At 43.0% G+C, this 21,545-nt stretch overlaps 1 protein-coding gene across 1 annotated transcript in view; it reads left to right on the plus strand.

Annotated features, from left to right (window-relative positions):
* The window catches only part of NKAIN2 (sodium/potassium transporting ATPase interacting 2), a 460,737-nt gene extending 442,363 nt beyond the window's left edge, over positions 1-18,374 (plus strand). The window contains exons 6-7 of the mRNA XM_035109229.2: positions 8,609-8,690; positions 14,677-18,374. Coding sequence (XP_034965120.1) covers positions 8,609-8,690; positions 14,677-14,686 — 92 coding nt within the window. The 3' untranslated portion in view covers positions 14,687-18,374. The remainder of the gene's footprint in view (positions 1-8,608; positions 8,691-14,676) is intronic.
* The last annotated feature ends 3,171 nt before the right edge of the window (positions 18,375-21,545 follow it).

Below are 21,545 nucleotides of genomic sequence, written 5' to 3' on the forward strand. Positions count from 1 at the left end.
CTCCGTCCCACTTCTTTATCTCTTTACTTGTCCAGTAATAAGCTAGCCTACAGCAATCTCCTGCTAACAATTTGTTCCATTAGGGACACAATGGTCCTACCATGCTTGCATTTCCTCTAGATGACACTGATTGGGAACAACCTGCAGATTTTTCCAGGCTATTTGAAGCATCTTGGCAGTTTGAAAGTCCTTCGGGGGCAGTTTTAAAATGCCCCATGTGTAAAATGGTGCATTATAGTGGAAATTGTCCTAGAAATATCCTAGCTCAACTGAAACTTGATTCAGGGAAAAGAATATAAATATATATATATATATATATATATATATATATATATATATATGCATGTATCCTATTTCCTCAGAGAAGTCTTTATTATAGGCTGTTAACAATTATTGCATATAAAAAGTTCCATGTTCATAGACCAGTAGATTCTGCATGCAGTTGTGTGTTAGGGGGAAGTTTGCGTAGACTTTTGCAGCACTGAACATACCTGTAGCAAGGAAAAATAGAGACCCAAAAGGCATTGTTTGCTGTCTGTTTCTGGGCATGCTGATGATAATCCCCAAAATAGGTGCTATGTCGATGAGCTCTAAGGCAAAAAGCTGTAAATATTTTTCCCCCATGTAACATTTCTTTGGCCAGGAAATTACTGTAACTTTTGAGTTACAGGCCAATGTATGGTTACAGGTAGGTAGCCGTGTTGGTCTGGGTCGAAGTAAAATAAAAAAATTCCTTCAGTAGCACCAACTAAGACCAACTAAGTTTTTGTTTTGGTATGAGCTTTGGTATGAGCTTTGGTATGTATGCTACTGGAAAGATTTGTTTCCCTGATCTTTTGAGACCCAATAGAGCCCGGTTTATTTTAAATATTTGTGGGATTTTCTCTCTCTCTTGATGTCAAGTGAAACTTCAACATCAACATATTTATTAAGTCAAAAGTAAGAATAAGTGTGCAAGAAAGGAAAGTTTACATAATGTGCAGCCCATTGCTGTGCATGTTTATTTGGAAATAGATCCCAGGGTTCAATGGGATTTACTCCAAGTAAGTGTGCTGGGGGGGGGGGGGTAGTATTCAAAAGATGTGTATGTGAATAAAGGTTGGGGTTAGGGTTTTAGTTTGTGAAATGGTTGCTTTTTGCTTCTACATAGGAGAATCAAAAGTTTACAGGAGAAAGGAAAAACTGTTCTGAAATAAGGTTCAATGAGGATGGTTAAATTACTATTTCATCTGTTGTCAAAAGGTTACTATATACTGATAGATTCTTGTTTCTTTTGTTTTCATTAACTCCTTTTCAGTTAAAATTTGTACACTAATTTTGCAGACATTTCATGACTCTGATTTGGCAAATGTTCAATCTAAACCTTTAAGACTCTCCTTTTCCTTTTTTAAAATTCTAATTATAAGTATTGTTGTGTAGTTTTAATAGAAACAAAAAAATGAAAGTTCACAAGAGACTAATGTGCACAGGAGGGTCAGAGTTTCAGCCTATGAACCTGGCAATTAAGGAGAAATAGAAACATAATCAAGATTTGACTCTCCTCCTGTTGGCTAAAAGGTTGAGAGCAAAAATACTGTAAAGCTAGTAAGTTAAAGAAAGGAAGAGTTGCAGGAGAAAGGACCAAAACATTAAGACGAAGGATCAGAGAACCCAGTTGGGACATTATAGCAGAAAGGAGCCAGGAAAAGACCGCAAAGGGACCCAGAAGCTGAACCCATAAGAAACAGTGTAGAAGAGTTTTGTATGTGTTTCTCTATTTATATATATTCTAAAAGCATGTTTTCTGAAACTGCCTCTAAGTGTTGCCTCACTAAGACACTAAGTAAAAGCATAGCTTATTTTAGGGAGGGGTCCCTGAAGCCTTCCCACCTGTGTGCCTATGCCATATTACTCCACGCAGTATTGATAGACAGAGTCTGCTTAGTGGATGTAAAGAAGAGGGGGAATACATCAAATTTGTGGCAGTGGCCAAGGGGTTGGTTTGGCTATTTTTGCTTGCTTCCCTTCCCTCTCATAGTGCAGACCACTACAGCCCATGGTGCCACTATGTCTGAAGTGTGACTTCTGGGCCACTATATAACTAGAGAAGGAAGACTCAAGAATTGAATCTACATCTGTGAAACAAGTCTTTCATTGTCCCTCTTGTGAGTCGAGAACCCGCCACCCGCTTGGACACAATGTATTTAAGTTAACAGGTGGGAAAAGGCCACAACTTTATTGGTTACAGCATGTGTGTGGTATTGGCTTAGGCATTGGATTGAACAGACTAGATGACTCCCCCCTCTCAGCGTGGAGTCATCAAAGGTTAACAACCAGAAGGTGGAGCCTGTTGATGCAAATACAACTGGAAGCTCCCCCTGATGCCACCGGGGGTCATGCCATGGCCCTAGCCACCAGCAGGGCATCGGACAGGATCCACGACTGCCGGATTCCTTTAACGGAATACCCTAAAGATGGAGGGGTAGGCAATGGCCCGAACCTTGCCCCCTCCGACACATCACAGATATACCAATGCCTAACCGCCACCCGAGCCAAAGAGCTCACCGCCAAATACTCTCACAGCTGCAACCAATCCCTAAGGCTTTTGATAATATCTGTTAACCAAATGTCATTTACAATATCAGAGAAGCGGACGCCATCCTTACAAAACAGAGCAATGTCACTGAACCTGATGCCAGCGTGCTCGATCACAAGGCCATTTTGGGAACGTAGCTTGCAAGCCACCACACAATTCAGAAGTTTCCTGGTTAATGGAGGCAGAGAACTGCCGCGGCTGCATTAAGTGCAGCTAAATCCCGCCCCAGAGCCAGCCCTATTGGCTGGCTACTGGAGGCGTGGTGCGGCAGCAAGGGCAGGTAAGGCAAGGAGCCAACACGCCCCCTTGCTGACGCGGGAGCGACTTCCGTTCACAACCCCTCCCCTCTGTAAGGAGGAGAGACTTTCTCTGATCTGAGCTTTTTAATAGCTGTGTGTGTTCACATTTGATATCTGGAAAGGGAGAAACAGACAGGACAATCCTCACTGTATTCTGCAGGGCTGTAAGTGTTGAATACATCACCAGTTTGGAAACAGTCCAAAGCTCAGGGAAATCTCAGAGAAGGGGAGGGCCTTTATGATATGGATGTTATTTTATTTACATTTTATTGATCCAGAGTTTCTGAAGGAAAATTAATGAAACTGCCCTCAGTCACAGTCTGTTAAACATATCAATGTTTTACTAGAAAATCATTTATATGACTATTCCCATGATAATCTTTATCATACAATCTTGCCCTCATCACTGCAACATTTTAATCATTTTCAAATACACACCTATGCATGTCTAGTCAGAAGTAAGTCTAATTGCATTCAAGTAGGTTTCCTCCCAGGTTACTGGATATGGGATTGCCGCCACAACCAGATCATTTTTGTAGAGTTGGGTATTTAAGGCCAAGTCATACGTTACTTTCCCCCATGCAGAGGTTCATAAATATGCTTCCGCCTGGTGGCCTCTGCACAATTGGGACTTATTTGAACTTGGACTTACAACAGTGATAAGCCAAACACAGAAATGCTACATGTCTGTGTTAGTGGGACTCCCACAATAAACTCAACACATAAATGTCGTACAGTATTCCACTCTGCATACCGGTAGTACTGTCATGAGGAAGCAGTGATTAGCAGCCTCCACACTAAATGGGTGATATACGATTCAAATCTGATTTCTTTCAGTTCTGTTAACATTTGCTACTACGCTGACTACTTGGTTGAAAATGAGATGGATGATTGTGTTGTTTTACACCATGTTGCTTTCCTTCTGTGTGCCCATCTGCTTTTTTCCAGCTGACTCACTGCTGCCCTTTGTGAGGCCTCTAAAAACCCCACATCTATAACCTGTGCTAATGAAAGCCCTTCTTTTCCAGGGAGTTGCTATTCCTTGTGAAAAAAGCTTTTGCAAACATTCCTACAGATAGCAAAACCCAACTTAGGGAATGTTTTAGTGAAGTTGCATAGGTCTGTTCCGTGTCTTTAGTGGAGGATTGGCTGAGCAGTTGCTGCCACTACAGACTATTTCTAAAAATTTGCAAAGATTAGAAGGTAGTTTTGGTTTGCTCCAAGAAAGCTACTACCAGGGGGGAAGGAACAGCTTAGCAAACCTGTGTGTGTGTGTGTGTGTGTGCGTGAATGCAAACCATTTGTTGGGGGTTTGCTCAGTATGTGCAGTGGTGCAGTGGTTTTGAAAGTGAGCAGTGGCAATTGCATTAGGTGACTTCAAGACATTTGTATTGGAGTTGCCAACCTTTGGGAACATGTGGGGGCATTTGGGAGCGTGCCATGCAATGGCATGCAGTAAAGTTTTTTGTGGGGGAACAGATAGAGCCAAAGGTATCAGCTTATGAAGGCGATTGGGAAGGGTGATGTTGTGTGTGAGAGCATCATGCCTCCCTTTCTAAGCCAGGCAGAAGCTTCCCGGGCTTTGGGAAGAAGGCGCCAGGCTTTAATAATTTAATACTCTAATTTACCAGGAACATTCAGGGGGCTAGCCTAGTCCCCCTAGTCCACTGACCACATGCCACTGGTTCCATGTACACCATCTCCTCTGGTTACTTCTCTCTGTCTCTCTTCCTTTCCTGGGTCACTCTCCCCCAGGCAGACATAAAGACGGAAAACACACACACACACACACACACACACACACACACACACACACAGTACATCATTTGCTTTTCAAAAGGGTTTGAGTAAAAAGACCGATCCAGTGGAATTAAAATAGATGCTCTTGCTTTTGCATGATTTTACATTGAGTCCACCTCCCCATCCTAACACCATGAAATAAATGCTTAAATTAGTAGACTGCACAGTAAATATCACAGTGCTTTCCAGGGTTGCCATGGCACAAATGCATCTATCCAAGGCACAGATCCTCCTGAATTATCCATGGCTCTTATATAGGATGACAACAAAACTGCCACTAAATGACAGGACACATGAATGGACACAGATTTAACAATGGTTCTGAGGAGATCAGTCATAAAAATTATGGTGATCTGCATGGATTTTTTTGCCCATGTTTTTTACCATGGCAGTGTTGGAAAGCACCAGATGCATGATTTTTATGATTCAGCCAACAAGAGATAAGTGATTTAATGGTGGTTTGCATAGTGGGGACCCCAAGAGGAGGGAATCTATTTTGATGAATCTGGTGTGTGTGTGTGTGTGTGTGTGTGTGTGTGTGTGTGTGTGTGTGTGAGAGAGAGAGAGAGAGAGAGAGAGAGAGAGAGAGAGAGAGAGAGAGAGAGAGAGAGAGAGAGGCCATGCCTGATCACTTTCCCCTGCCATTCTCTCACTTTATCCCCCTGCCACTGCCTGCTTCCCCACAGGCTCCCAGATCAGTTACTTTTTTCTCCTACAACCTTGGTCATTCCACTTTCTAGTCAGCATCTCAGAGCTGAAAGAGGAAGTGAGAAGTAGCTTTTCACTTCCAGTGTCCCTCCCTTAGCACTACGTACTTCGGGGGGTGGGAAATAAGGGCACAGTGAGTGGAGGCAGTGCTAAGTTTCACGGCTGATGTATTGTGCTCACAGACACCACATTGGTGATCCCAGCTTTAAAAGCATCAATTGAAGAATTATGATTTTCGCATTGAATTTAGGACCAACAAAATAGTATGGTAGATTTTTGCAACCATGTTTTTAATGCAACAGTCCTAACCATGGGAGAATGGTTGATTATCTGATACTTACATCAAGGCTCAGCTAACAATGCCTTTTCATCAGACCCAGGCAGTATTTGTCACAAGATAAGTCGCAAGTGCTACATGATAGTTGTGCAAATCTACCCTTGTCTCCATCAGGATATGAAAGAAATCCCGATTCCCAACATAACATGTTGCCCATCGCAAAGTACAGATAAACACCACAAAGATTCATTTTGTCTTCTTTTTGTTCTTTCTGTAGTGGTAAAGTACATTAACTAAGTAACATTTGGCAAATATCCAAAATAAGACCTGTGACACAGTCATTTCTAGTGTGTGTGGGTACATCTCAAAAACAATCCCCCTCAACAATAAACTCAATTTCACTCATGTTTTCACCATTGTCACCATCTGTCTCAGGACTGGGTGGCAAATACGCAGCCTTGTAAAGAAATGAATCTGTTTTCCCAGGCTTTTGAGGGGGCAGGATTATGATTTCTCTACACTGTGGATGCATTAATATTTATTACAACAAATAAATTACCATTGCAATCTAATAATATTTTATCCCTTTCTACTGGACTTGAAGGAACAGATGTGAATTATTTATCCCCCAACTAGAAGGTTGCAGTGGACACTTGCCAGCCCATTCTGCTTTATCTGCCGTCTGCGAAGGATACCAATGTGATATCAGAACAGGCACTTTGACCAGAGGAGGAATAAATACAGATATACACAGAGGCAACTTATGTAGGCATTAGCATGCCTGAATAATCTACATGTTTTCTGATAAACTAATTGTGCAATCTTGTAAATGGAGGAGTAAATCACATTGAAAACTACCAGTGTGACTTCCAGATAATCATACATATGACGGGTCTATAAGAAATTTTAAGATCATGCCTCCATGAAAGAAGTGACTGTAAGCTTTTGATGTTTCACATCAATGGGATTATGCCTCTGCACTTTCAGATTTGCTCCTGAAGAAACATAGTTAAGAACCCTAACTGGTGGCGATGTTCTTAAAAGATCAAAAGCAACTTTTCAGTGTGTTTGATTAATCAGTTTTGGATTAGAACATCTGTGGTCATTCAGTCAATAAGATTTATTTATTCAATCCCATGCCAATACTATCAGACATTAGAAGCTGCATGACACTTTTAGTGACCTTTTAGGTTCTGCCAAAATAAAATGCCCAGCAGAAAGGACAGCAATTGGCATGGGGTTTGGAGACTATAATAAAGCCACAAGCAACTTTTAGATCAATCTGGTCACCACCACAGATTCAGGAAAGCTAAGTAGGAGTGTGCCATGAATAAGGGGAAAAGATTACATTGTACTGCTAGTTTACATACATTTGGAACTGTCCTTCTGGAACCTCTCTTCTGTGCTCAAGTCTTTACAGACTTACAACATCCTAAAACAGATGCCCACCCCCAGGCTTCTTTTGTGATGGTACTCACCTATACAAAATACCAACACCACTTTTCTTGCATGCCCTTGGCATCTATTTTATGCTGGCACCCATTGAATGTTTGTCAATACAGTGGTACCTTGACTTAAGAAGACGATCCGTTCTGTGGCCGTCTTTGTAAGTCGAGGTCTTCGGTTGTCGAAGCGCTGCTTCTGCGCGTGCGCCGACCGCACACTCCACTTTGCGCAGGCGCAGAACACATGCGCAGGGCGCGTGCGACAAAAAGACTTCTGAGGTTGTCGACTTCGGAAGACGAAACCTTCAGACGTCAAAGCGTTCAGTTGTCGAGGTACCACTGTACACAAGAACCATCATGCCATTTTTTACACACACCCCAAAAAAAGCACTGCACACCTCTTTCCCCATATGAACCTGCCTGAAAGATTGACTTTTGATGCCCTTCTCTGCATGCTGCCTTTAAGGGGGGGGGTCTGGAGGGTGGCAATGAGAGAATGTATATTTTCAGTGGTAACTCCCTAATTATGAAATGCTCGCCCAAGGGAGGCCCACCAGGTCCCAACTTGGTCATTGTTTCAGTGCCAGACATTTGTTTGTTTGTTTGTTTTCCTGGTCCCTTGATGAGATGCTTTCATTCCCATTATGTTTTTCATATGTTTATGCTTTTATATTATTGCTATGTTGCTGTATTTTAGTCATCTTGTAAATCTTTTGGGGATCTTGTTGTGGCGAGTAATTCAAAAATTCAGTAACCTAACCATTCTGCTGAAGAATCTCCCAGAATTTTAGTACTCAGGCCATCCAAAGCTACTGACTAGAAGCAAAAAAAGAATCACTTTATGCTATGAAATTCATTGCCACAGAACATTAAAACTAACAAGTAGTTAGTAGTGATGGCTTCCTTGAGTACCTGACAGAAGAAATCGGGAAGATGGCATATAAATTCACTGGTTCCAAAACACTCTACTGGAACAAAGAAACAATGCAGTTGCTCCCTTGGAAAATATAAGGTCTGACCACGTCCATCTAGGCTGTCTTTAGCACTTACTGGAATTCACAGGTTCCTTGTAAAGCCTGGGATAATTTTTCAAAGAGCATAGATCAATTTCCTTTCATCTGTTGCTCACAGAACCAGTGTGGCAGCAGATGTGACACAATAATCACAACCAGTTAAAACATGGAGGCTGCAAATTATTGGTTTACAGCCTCCTACAAATGTGTAATTTATACATTCCAGTCAGGTGGGCTGCTCATAAACAAGAAGAGCAACGGTATATAGATAAACTGTTATAATCTGTGATTGGCACGCTGATGAAAACTTGCTCTCTATATAGTCATTACCCTGTAGATTCTGTACTTCGTTTGCATTCTCACTTCCATTTTAATAAACTATTGAAGGGGGGAAGGTTAGCCAATGTAATATGCATGAAAGCTTGTTTTAAAAGGAAAATGCCTATCACTTCTGAGAATGTCCGCAATGAAAGCAATTTCCTCCTTTTCAGTTGACTTCATAGGTGGATTTGACTCTTACGGCTATCAAGGCCCACAGAAGACATCTCATTTACAGCTACAGCCCATGTATATGTGAGTACCTAACTTTCAAGTTACTCTATCAACTGCTAGATGTTTATTAATGATTAAAAAGTAGCACTTTTTAGGGGATGTCCAATAACTCCTTTAAAAGTACATCTGCCTGGTACGCATTACTTATATTACAATGCTGTTGTATGAGTAGGGAATCTCAGGTTTGCATTTTACCACATGGATTGGTCTGAATGCACTGGTGGCCTTGCTGCCATTTCCAGCCAAGCATATTCACCACTTGCATGGAGAGTCCATGAAATTTTACCATCTACATCATCTTTCAAACAACTATTCCTGTGGATCTTTCTCTCTCAACAGCTTCTTTGTTGATGAATGTACATTAGCCCTAATTTACCTCCGGGTGAACGGAGTTCCTATTATTCCTAGTGATCCTATTATTATGCTCAGCTGTCAGACTATTTGTGAAACATGGCAGCTTTCTCAAAATACAGTTTCTCATCTGTGTGTGCCCAAAGAAATGCTTTTTCACTTTTGTCACAGGATTCTACACTTACAAAATGTTATTTCTTCCTGTCACTGTTTGTGGCTCCCAGGTACTCAGAACAATTCAAATCCCATTTCTTCCTTCGTATAGTATACCTTGCCATCAACATATGGAGCCTTCTAGCTGAGATATTATCCCATTCTCTTTATGTCCTCTGCTTTGAGAGTAGCTGATTGCATTTACAGAGTTTACAAACACTGGCTGGGAAGAAAGCTGAAGCTGTAGGGCAAAGAAGTCAATATAAATTTTGAAGCTTGTAGCTGAGAACAAGGAAACACTGGAGAAACATCTGAAACTTAGTGCAGGTTTGTTGCTATTTTGCTACAGTACTGCTCACTGACATGTAGGAGATATTGGCTATATGCAGAAGACAACAGAGCTGTTGATATTTCTACTAAAGCGACAAAGGACACAATGGCTGCATTTGCATGTCATGATAAATTTGTCCAAATTTATCATGTTAGGCATGAGAATTATCCATGTTGGGAAAGAGAATAGGAGAGACTTGCATTTGTTTGCTTGCTATCCTTTCCCCTCACCTACTTCAGTAAGACTGCAAGGAGTTCAGAAGCTGTTAGAGAGAACTGTTGTGCTTATGTCCTGTTTGCAGGCTTCCCATAGGGATCTGGCTGGCAAATGTGAAAATGGGATGCTGGACTAGAGTCCAGCAGAACCTTTCTTACACTCATAAGCTTTTGCTGTAAAATAAAAAAAATTCCTTCAGTAGCACCTTAAAGACCAACTAAGTTTTTATTTTGGTATGAGCTTTCGTGTGCATGCACACTTCTTCAGATACTTTTGCTGCTGCTTCTTTTTTATTATTAAGCGCAGCTTGTCACATCATCCGAACCCAACAAACTGTGATTAACTGTAACTATGTCTTTTGAAACAAGCCAACATCAAACCATGGTTTATGAAGCTGACTTTTTTTCAACAAATCACAGCTAAGATCAGGCATAGGCAAACTTGGCCCGCCAGATGTTTGGGGATTACAACTCCCATCAGCCCTAGCTAACAGGACCAATGGTCAGGGATGATGGGAGTTGCAGTCCCAAAACATATGGAGGGCTGAGTTTGCCTAAGACTGGCTAAGATTAACCACAGTTTCGGCTTGGGTGTCATGCACTGCCATGTCGGCGAGCATGTAAGCCCAAGGTTCACCTAGACTCATAATAGTCAGCCATTGTCATAATCCAATAAAACCCTTAAGACCAAAATTATACAGAGAAGCAGCACACAGTGCTGACCACCTGATGCTGTATATTTAAGAAAGTAAATTGGGGGGGGGGGCGGTTGTACAACAGAACAGTCTCATATATATGAAAGCAGAAAGCTAGCATAGAATGAGTGAGAATAGCTTTAGCTAAGTGAGCTTTTTTCTGTTTGAAGAGCATCAGCACCAGAGCATCCTTCTTGCTATACATTTTCTGACCGAGAATCTATATAACCTTTACACTTGTCCATTCCTGTATCAGATGCGCCCAGGAGAGGGAGGGCTGCACAGAGCTTGGCATTTTGGTGCAAGAAACAGGCAGGGGAAGAGAGTCGCATATTTTACATGGTTTTGTATATATGAACAACGCAAGCAAGCTGTGCAGACCCTATAAACTCCCCAACACAGGCTACTGGGGAATGACCTAGATGGCTTTCCTCATCCAGAGATCCACAAGTGGAGCATAAGCTGTCCCATTTGCACTCATGAAGTCCCATTTACCACTTCCTGGGAAGCCCTTAGGTCCCAATCCCACATCTACCTTCTTCCTTTGAATGGGAGATAGAAATAGAGAGATCAGCCTATTTCTGTTTCCGTTTCCATTTCACATGTAGTCATGCATAATAAGTCTGTTCCAGACCATTTCCTCAGTGATTTGTCATTAAAAGAAGCAAATCCATACAGATATTTGTATTTAAATATATAAAATACTAATTAAATGTTTTGTGTTGAAATACATTTTATTCTAGCTCAAGCAGTTCTACACATATTTTATCCTAAAACATATTTTATGCATTTTGGTACTTTTTTGAGCCAAAGGCCATATAGAAAAACTGGGAAAAGTACTAAATTGAGAGTATAATTATAGGCCTGTTCATGAGCTACCCTGAGAGGTGTGAATTAGGTCACTTTGCTTTAAAATGCAGAGCAAACAAAGTTCTCCTGATAGGGGATATAGCAGGAAAGCAGTGAGCATTTTAAAGATGATTTCTGAAGGGCTTGGGAGTTGTTTTCTACCCTTCTTGGGAATTTTCAGGATTCTGTACCAGCTGTCATAATCAGCCAAATTTCAAGCAAAATTATGTATGTGTTGATGCATGATCAACTCGCATTCTTGCTTATGCCCAATACATTGCTCCACGGCATTCTACCATGATGATAGAGCCTGCTTTCATCTAATTGCACTGAAATACTCTTGACTTGTCAATGAAAGCAACAATATGGAACCACTAGTGCAAAAGATAACTGAACCCCCCGTAGAAACTTTGCAATGTTGGATTATTAAAAATGCATGCCGCCAAATATTTGAATTTTAGAATAAGCAAGTACATGATGTTAATGTTTTTGGTAGTCTAGGAAATAATTTGAAGGAGAGAGACGCTCAAATAGACAATAGAAAGCAAGACTCTGTCAGTTCTTTACTACAGAAACGTTGGTTTAAAGAGAGAGAGAGGGCCGATGACAGTATGTAATATCAAATGCATAATGTGTTGGAAAAATTGCTCAAGAACAGCTCGCCATTACAGAAGAATTTTCCTGTCATTCTCTGAGGACTTTCAGCCATGAAATGATCTGCCTTCTATACAGAGCCAGTGTGATGAAGGCATGCAGTTTGCTTTATGAAGCAGAATTCCTGAGACTAGTGAGATTCTCAGATCTTATGGCCTGATTAAAACTCATTAGGATTTACTCATTAGGGTCATTTTCCCCCTTCACGTCATTGCTATAATCCGGACATTTACATTAAATCCAATGTTTCTCTTGATGTTTTTGTTTCCCAAACAAAAGAACTCCTATACACCTGAGGCCTGCTGCAGGGCATGACATCCTTCCTTAATTATGTCATTTGCATTTTTCTCTTCTTCCAGAGGAGAAGTGCCAGGGTGCTATGCTGTTGTTTCATTTATAGTGCAGTGGTGCCTCGCTAGACGAAATTAATTCGTTCCACGGGTCAATTCGTGTAACGAATTCTTCATCTAGCGAGTCCCGGTTTCCCATAGGAATGCATTGAAACTTAATCAATGCGTTCCTATGGGCTCCGGGGGACTGGCAGTGGGGAAGGCAGGCAGGCTTAGGGTTAGCCTGTCACACAAAGATGGGGGGCGCTGTTTGCCGGGGCTTGTCAACCCTGGCAAACAGCGCCCACCGATCTTTGGATCTGTCCCCCGATGCGCTACAGCTCGGAGAAGCAGGCAGGGAGACGGCAACAGCCCGCAGCTTCCCGGACTGTTGCCATCTCCCTGCCTGCTTCCCCGAGCCGAAGCGCATCGGGGGAAGGAGCCAAATTCCTCCCCTTCTTCCCGCCAAGCCAGTCCCTGAGCCGAAGTGCGGCGCGGGAGGGGGCTTTTCGTCGTTTGCCTCCCCCTTGGGGGAATGCAAACGGCGAAAAGCCCCCGCTGCTGACTGCCACTGGCTGGGCGACAGCGGGAAGAAGGGGAGGAATTTGGCTCCGCTTTCCCACACACACACTGCCCGGGGATCGGACGAGGCTTGAGAAGCCTCGTCCCATCCCCGCAGTGTCGGGCGGTGGGGGGGGAAGCAGAATGTCAAGCCCTCTACGATCCCCGCTGTGTGACAGGCGGGATGGGGGGGGAAGACAGGAAAGATCCTGCCTTCCCCCCCCATCCCGCCCGACACACAGTGGGGGATCGTAGGGGCGCCGGGCGGGTCTCTTTGCTGTGAGGGGGTGAAGCGGCGGCGGCGGCTCAGCGCACCCCGGGCAAAGAGACCCGCCGCCATAGACGCGGGTCTCTTTGCCCGGGGAGGTGTGCTTAGCCTCCGGTCGTCGCCGTCGCCGCCGCCTGTCAGCTGTTGAGTGGCTTCAGGCCGCTCTCCAGAGGCAAACGCGCGCCTCAGGAGAGCGGCCTGAAGCCGCTCAGCAGGTGACAGGCGCAGTGGAGGCGGCCCCAGGCACCCCGGCTTTCTCAGGGAAGGCAAGCGGGGGACACGTAGCCCGCCCGCTTGCCTTCCCCGAGAAGGCAGTCAGCAGCGGGGGCTTTTCGTCGTTTGCGTTCCCCCAAGGGGGAGGCAAATGACGAAAAGCCCCCGCAGCTCACTGCCTTCGGCTTGGGGACTGGCTGGGTGACAGCGGGAAGAAGGGGGGAATTCCTCCCCTTCTTCCCGCTGTCGCCCAGCCAGTCCCCCAGCCGAAGTGCGGTGCGGGAGGCGGCTTTTCGTCGTTTGCCTCCCCCTTGGGGGAACGCAAATGGCGAAAAGCCTCCGCTGCTGACTGGCTTGGCGGTGGCGGGATGAAGGGGAGGAATTCCTCCCTTCTTCCCGCCGCCAAGCCAAAGCCCCCTTCCCTCGGCAGCAGCCACCGCTTTGTGCCGGGCGGCGGGAGAGGCGGTGACAGCTGTCAGCGCCTATCAGCTGATCTTCCTTTGCCTTCTTCCTGTGCTGCAGCTCATTCCCCTTTGCTAGACGAATGCCCCTAGGTTTTGCAATCGGAGGTTTTTATGACCACATTTCGCAAGACGAAGCGGTGGCCATAAAAAACCTCATCGTCTTGTGAGGCAACCTCCGATCACAAAACCTATTCGTATAGTGGAAAATTCGTCTTACAGGGCATTCGTCTAGCGAGGCACCACTGTACACCAAATGCTTTGCGCAAGCCCAATGCTCTCATATTTACCTTCGAAAATGTATGAGGTGGGCCACATAGCTCCATTTAAATGGATAGCCATTCTGATCCAGGCAATGAACAGGGCTTGTATGACAGGGAGGCGGGGCGAAGGTAGACCTGGAGCAACACTCACACGGATCACCTATGAGGGAGAAAAATGCTATGGTGAGTGGCACCGGGGGGGGGCTGCTACACCCTAGCTCTTCTCTCCTCACACTTGACCGATGTGTGAGGCTGTCAACCTCCCTGTGATCTTCGGATGAAGGCCAGTATATATTATTATTAATTATTATTATTATCATGGCTAGTCGCCTATTAAGATAGGAGTGCCCAAGATAGAATGCCAGACTAATACATGGCATTCTCTCTCTGCTCCTCTAACCTGTGATTGTTGGTGCCCTTGTCTGAAGGAGATTAGGTGTTTCTTAGAGTATACACATGATTTCCACAAACCTCACCTTAAAAGTGTTTGATGAGTTGTGAACTATATATGCCAATGGGCAATGACATCTAAATCTCTCCTGTATGTATATTATTTTGAAAATTCAACAAAAAATAATCCCCTCAAAAAAGTGTTTAAAACCTTTTGTGCTGATTATATATATATAAATATATATATATATATATTTCTGTCTCTTTCTTTTAGGTCAAAGTAGACAAAACAAAGTCTTCGGTTGGGGTCGAAGGACTAGTCAAAGAACTTATTCCAGCACGGCCTCCTGTGGGTGCAAAAGAAGGAAGAAGTCTTAACTTTTCTGTTTCAAAATATAATACTAGAAGAATGCTGGGACATGGAGGCCTCACAAGTACAGACTGCAATGCACAAGATCCTTTCTCTCCCATCTTGGATTTTCCAAATTCTTATACAGAAAGTTCAGAAGGAGAAGCGGTGGCACCATCTTCTGGTCACTGCCTACCTTCTCTTCCCTTTGCTCCTGCCTCTGAATTATGAAACTTATCTCATCCATTTTGGTTCTGCCTGGAGCCGTATCCTCTTCATCAATAAACACTAACAATACCATGATGACCTTGAAACAGAAGTCAATAGACAGCAAGTTGTTTGCCCTAAAGGCTGTATAATACATACTTGCCTTAACCTATCCTAAGTTTCACATCAGAGAAATTTGGTGTGGACTTTCTGAAGTAACTTCCTTTAGGCTCAACCATGCTGTTCATTAATTGTTAAAGATTTCTAAGGCTGTGTCAGGTAACAGACTCTGCTCCCCAGTAGTTCCAGAGTTGGCTGCGTAAGAAAACCACCCGCTGGCAGACAGAAGAGGTGCTTTAAGTCTCCAGAAGGGCTGGGATGCAAATACACTTTAAAATACTTCTAACAGAACAGGGCTCTTTGGGGAGCTGGAAAATGCTAGGGAGGAAAGGAACATTTACTAAAGTAATAACTGTAAAGAAACAACAAAAACAGTGCTCCTTAACCCCACTGTTTTTATTTACTGCACTCTAGGTGCTTTTATAAATGACTCTAAATATGTCTTTTACTAATGACAGAGACGTCTGCATTATTTCTATCAGCAGAGGCCAACTGAATATGTATTAACTATGTTTACTCTTTTATAACTTAATTCCAGTTGAAAATCCTATGTAGGTGAGCTTTTTTAAAAAAAGAAAAACCTGCAGCATATAAGATATTTCTTTCTGGGTTTTGTTTTGTTTTTTTAGTTGGGGTGGGAGTAGTTGCATTGGTAACATTTTTGAAGACCTTTTTGTGATATTTGGGGGATCTGTTGTGTGTTAGAGTGTGTATCTTAACTTTCTGTATTATCGTGGCTGGGGGAAAAAAGCTGTGCTGTTATGTAGTTGGCAACAAGATGCCTTTGGAAACTTTGCTAGTAGGTCAATGTCTTTATGAAATACTCTTGGAGTCCTAGAAACGTCTGTTTGTTCTGAATTTGAGCTGTATATTCAGCCACTTCATTGGCTTTTCAATGGGAAGAGATATTTTGCTCAGGATTTTTTGGAACCGGAATTGCCCTCATTTCTTTATTTAAAACTTACGTGGGTATTCCAGCCGTAGGCACTTGATGGGGAGAGGTTCTTCTACATATTAGCAAATTGCCCATCAAGTCGTCTTCAGGCAACTTTTTTCTACACTTGCCAAATATTTGCATTCTGTGTGGCCTATAAAAACCATCATTCCCCATGACAACGTTCAAAGCCTGTTCCAATAGAAACACCAGTCCAACTCACTCCCCTGCCTCCACCTCATATTTTTGTATCTTTCAATGGATGTAACATGTCACAGACAAAAATAAATCTGGATGCGTACAGGACAGACATGCACTATAAACATAATCAGATTCCAGCAACTAAAGTGGGATGGGTGTAACCAAACTGTACTATGAGGAAATCTGCATAGTATAGTGGGTAATACATGTAAATTTCAAAACCGTAATCCTACAAGATCAAGCATCCTACTCTTAAGCAGTTGCATAATTCTGTTTACACTGCACTGGTACAGATTTTCAAGGTGCTCTATAATTTTTGATGGCTTGTTCGCCATTTTAGGCTAGGACCAGAAGTCACTGTAAACCTAACATTCACTCACTATTGGTGGAATTAGTCTGGAATATGATGCATGAAGTATTGAATCCTTAACCTTACTTTTCACATAGGTGTGTTAAGGAGCATGGACCATATTACATAGTGAAGCAGCAGGACTGACCAAGCAGCAACTCACTGACATTCTATCTCCACTTATGGGGATAGACACTGCATATCAGCAAACTTAAATATGTATTCTGGCTCTGGAGTAGAGTTTTGATCTCCTGAATGCGTCCATAGCTCAGACTCCTGGTCTATTAAAGGAGGATGACCATACTTAGCTACACAATTTTTGGAGAATCCGTTGCTTTATATAGGTTGCTAAACACCATAAAGGCCTAATTACTTTAAAAATAATTGTGTTTATTTTTACTGTTTGTATAATCATATATATATGGGAGTGTACCATCACCAAGCTTCCTCAAATTCCTTATCAGGAAATGTTTGTGGAGTTTGTGGTTCAGTTCAGTGTTAGCAAATATGAACAAGCTAGCCAGCCAGCCAGTGCTATTTCATCGGCATATAGGATGAAGGTACTTCTTTACATTTGCTTCCCATGCCTGCACCGGTATCTACTAGGAAACAGCCATTTTGCTGCAAATAAATGGTATATAGAGCTCTTTCCTAGAATGTATCCCGCTACCCCCACTGCCAAATATTGCTGTATGTTTTTAAAAAGAACTGCATCCACTGTGGAACAAAGCTGAATGAGAAGAGGGAATTACCGTATGTTCCCTTATTTCCCATGGGTTGTATCACCCCTAGTGCAAAAGCCTCCATGAAAGATATAGAGTTTCTCAAACTCATGTGCAGGTTTACAATGATCCAGCCTTGCTCTTATAGCAGCACTAACACCGAGTGCCAGCTGCTTTTCAGACTGTAGCGCAATAGCAGTTCTCAGTATAACTAGTGAGTGTCCAGAAAGGAGAAGTGCTTGTAGGAGAGGGGATGTCGGGTAAGGGAACCACTTTCTCTGCTTTAGTGTGGGCACTGTCCCAACGAGAGGTGGCTTTCACTATAAAAGGGACTCCCAACTGAGTTCTCCTCCTATAGGAATATATTTGGCTAGAACTTCTTCCCCTGAATTTGTCTAGGTGAGTTGTAGGCTTCTTCCCTCTAGCAATGCCCCTGGGGAAATGGAGTTGAAAAAAATGACAGTAAGGCATTTTGTTTTGGTTTTCTTGCAAGAGATCAGAGAAAGGAGGAAGCTACTCACATTTAAAATGGGTTGGCATGTGGAGAGCAGAGACACCTGGGGTTGCTACTGCCTGGAGATAAGAAGAGAAAGTCGCTGAGGACCATGGTCATCGAGAAGCGAGATGGTTCTGCTATGACTGTAAGAACAGAAAGAAGGTTAGAGTGTCTCTTCTCCTACCGCAAGAGTAAGCAAAACAGAGAATTTTGAGGCACTGCAATGAAAATTCTACACTTTCTATGCCGCCATACAAACACAAACACACACACACACACACACACACTAATAGGCCTTCATACTTGCTTACATTGTAGCTAAATCACTACAACCAAAATGATTTCAAGACTGTTGACTACTACAGTGGATAAATTAATCGACACATCTGCTATGGAAAGAGTTTTAGAGCACAGTTGTGTGAGAATATCTGAAATACTGTTGAATTGTACAGCTGTATCCTCCTCAAAAATCCAGTGAAGAATGTTATTTTTCTAGACTGGGCTTTTTGTTGTTGTAATAAATCCAAATATTTAGAAGGCAAGTGTTAACAATCCAAATGTCCTTTTTTTCTTATAGTCATTTGTTAATTCTGAATGTATTTTTAACAGAAGGTGGATTTTTTTTTTTTGACTAACTAGTGTAATTTGCAAAATAAATGGAGAAATATAGGTTTCCAAGTGTTTCATGGACTCTTGCTGCTTTTCACAAGTTTCATAGATTACAGTAGATTCTCAGAAGAGCAAAAATACAAAAAGGAACAATCCTATTATATTTACATGAAGGCAATTTTGAGCTGTGCTCCACACAGATGTGTCAGCACTGAACAGAAATTGCCAGGTCATGACATCATTTTAACTCAGTCATAGGTAACTGGTATTTTCATTATCTACTGACACTAAAAGGCTACTTTTACAAGGCTGACTGTAATAGACCCGCTGTCATTTAGAATACGCCTTTTTTATTTTGTTCTCTCATCAGTGAATGTAACCATGTGATAGGTTTACAGCAGCCAACAATGTTAACTACTGCATTAAGTAATCCCTGTTAAGAGGGAGTAATGTTCTATTTTAGTACTGAATCCTCATTCAGGTTTTAAAATACTCGTTCATCACACAGTCCAAGGGGGAAATAGTAGAAAGTAGTTAAGAGATAGGCAAAAACCTAGGAAGTTTGCTGATGGGACCACAAACTACCCTTGGACTAATATCCCAATTTATGCTAGTAAGGCTGAGGTCCAGAAGGAGGCATGGTCAGGTGGACATCCTTGATCTCTTGACAAAGTAGCAGTGCATCCTGATAAGCTCAGCACACACACACCCTGCTTGCTGCTGCCAGCATAGTAATACAAAGCTATCCAAGTACTTATGGCCCAAATATGTCAATACATGGGCAGGCGGTAGGAAAAGCTAGCAAATATACCATATGTTCCAACTGCCCCTGTTTACCATATGTTCTTGTTCCTTTCTCTGGAAAATCACTCTATTTTGTCCCTATGTTTTATCTTTTTGTGTGTTGCTATCGTTGTCATTCTTCCCAAGGTCTCTATAAGTAAATTGTAAAGGAATGGATGCTTCCTGTCCCTAGCAAATATGCATATGCATGTCTGTGAACAATAAGGCACCATGAAGTGCACAGCCCCCCATTTCACACACTGCACCTGTTTGAACCACTGATTATATATTGTAGGAATTTTCTGTTTTCCTAGTATATATTTAATCCCAAGGATGACCACCCTCCTGCTTTTTAAATCAGGCATTGTGCAAAATAAATAATATTGTGTGCAACAGATGGAATGAAAAGCATAATATAACGGAGGGATCTCAGGCTTCAATGTGATAACAGGGATGCTAAAAAACAATTTCCTGTCTCCATCCATAAAATGTTCCATACACACTTTGTCCACACAGGAGGTTTTCTCATCTTGGCTGCCTGTTGACAACCCCAGAGTAAGCAAGCAGGTAATGGAGCCCAGCCAGCCAGTCCTTGCTGTTGGGAATGGACAGACAAGTAGGAGGCCAGGCGGGCAGGCAGGCGCTGGGATGTCCTTTCTTGTACTTGGGAGCTGAGTGCCCAGTGCTGAAGGGGAACCTTTCTGCCATACAGGCCCAGCAGCACCCACTGTTGCCACTGTTGCCTCCCAAGAAGAGTTTGGATTTGATATCCCGCTTTATCACTACCTGAAGGAGTCTCAAAGCGGCTAACAATCTCCTTTCCCCTCCTCCCCCACAACAGACACCCTGTGAGGTGGGTGGGGCTGAGAGACTTCAAAGAAGTGTGACTAGCTCAAGGTCACCCAGCAGCTGCATGTGGAGAAGCGGAGACAAGAACCCGGTTCCTCAGATTACTAGTCTACCGCTCTTAACCACTACACCACACTGGCTCTCAAGGCAAGGTGCTGGCCTCACATTCACCCTGGGCCACTAAGGCTGGGGGCATCCTCTTTCTAGGCCCCTGTGGGGCAGTGTGAGCAGGCACCTCTCTTTGGGGTGGCGGCTGAGGGTGTTCAAAAAAGGGTGAGGGGCTGCCTGAGCCACAGTGGTGTCACAGAAATAATGTAGTTGGTCAAGGGAGCTGTGGACTCAAAAACGTTGAAAACCTCTGTCCTAAGACTTCCAAACTGGATCTCATCACTTAATCTGAAACTCCTATTTTTAAATCTTACTACAAACCAAAGCCCCTACCTTCTTATTCATGTGGGTACCAACAATACTGCCAGACACTGCCTTGAATGTACAGCAAAGGACCATGAGACTAGAAAGACTAAAAAGACTAGATCATGAGACCATGAGGGTAGAAAGCTGGGGCACAGGTGGGTTTTTTTCATCACGCTTTCCTGTCGAAGGTCAAGAGCCCCTGAAGCGAGAGGGAAATACTGGAAGTAAACAACTGGCTGTGTAGGAGGTGTTGTCAGGGATGATTTGGCTATAGTGGTTAGCAAGAATGTGTTAAGAGTCTTGCAAACCTGGGAGAGGTAGTCAATGCAGAATCGGGATTCAAGATTGTGGGCCAAAACTAACAAAATTATTTTCCATAGGGAAAAATGTAAGATTCTACACTTACTGGTAGGTGGGAAGAACCAACTGCACAAATGTAAGATGGAGGACAACCTGGTTTGCTAGTAGTAGAGGTGAAAAGGATGAAGAGGTTTTGGGAGACCACAAACTCAACGTGAGTCAACAGTGTGACGCAGCAGCAAAAAAGCTAATGTTATTCTAGGCTGCATCAACAAAAGTATAGTGTCATGGGAAGTCATAGTACTGCTCTATTCTGCTTCTGACAGACTGCACTCAAGAGTACTGTGTCCATGCTGGAATATGTGCAGAGGGGGGCGACCAAGATATTCAAGGCTCTGGAAACCAAGCCTTACGAGGGAGGGAATTAGGTTGTTTAGTCTGATAAAGAGGAGACTGAGAAGAGATATGATAGGCTAGCCATCTTCAAATATCTAAAGGGCTGACTTATGGAAGATGCAGCCAGCTTCTTTTCTCCTGCTCCAGAGGGTAGGACCCAAACCAATGGCTTTAAGCTACAAGAAAGGAGATGCCAACTAAACATCAGGAAGAACTTTCTGATGGTAAGAGCTGTTTGACAGTAGTAGACTCCCTTCACTGGAGGTTTTTAAGCAGAGGTTGGGTGGCTGTCATGGATGCTTTTATTGAGCTTCCTGCATGGCAGAAGGTTGGACAAAATGATTCTCAGCATCCCTTCAAACTCTATGATTCCATGATTTTAATAGTTTAATTCCAATTATAAAAATCATTCTA

The sequence above is a fragment of the Zootoca vivipara genome, chromosome 3, assembly GCF_963506605.1.
Source record: "Zootoca vivipara chromosome 3, rZooViv1.1, whole genome shotgun sequence".
In the NCBI taxonomy this organism is placed as follows: Eukaryota; Metazoa; Chordata; class Lepidosauria; order Squamata; family Lacertidae; genus Zootoca; species Zootoca vivipara.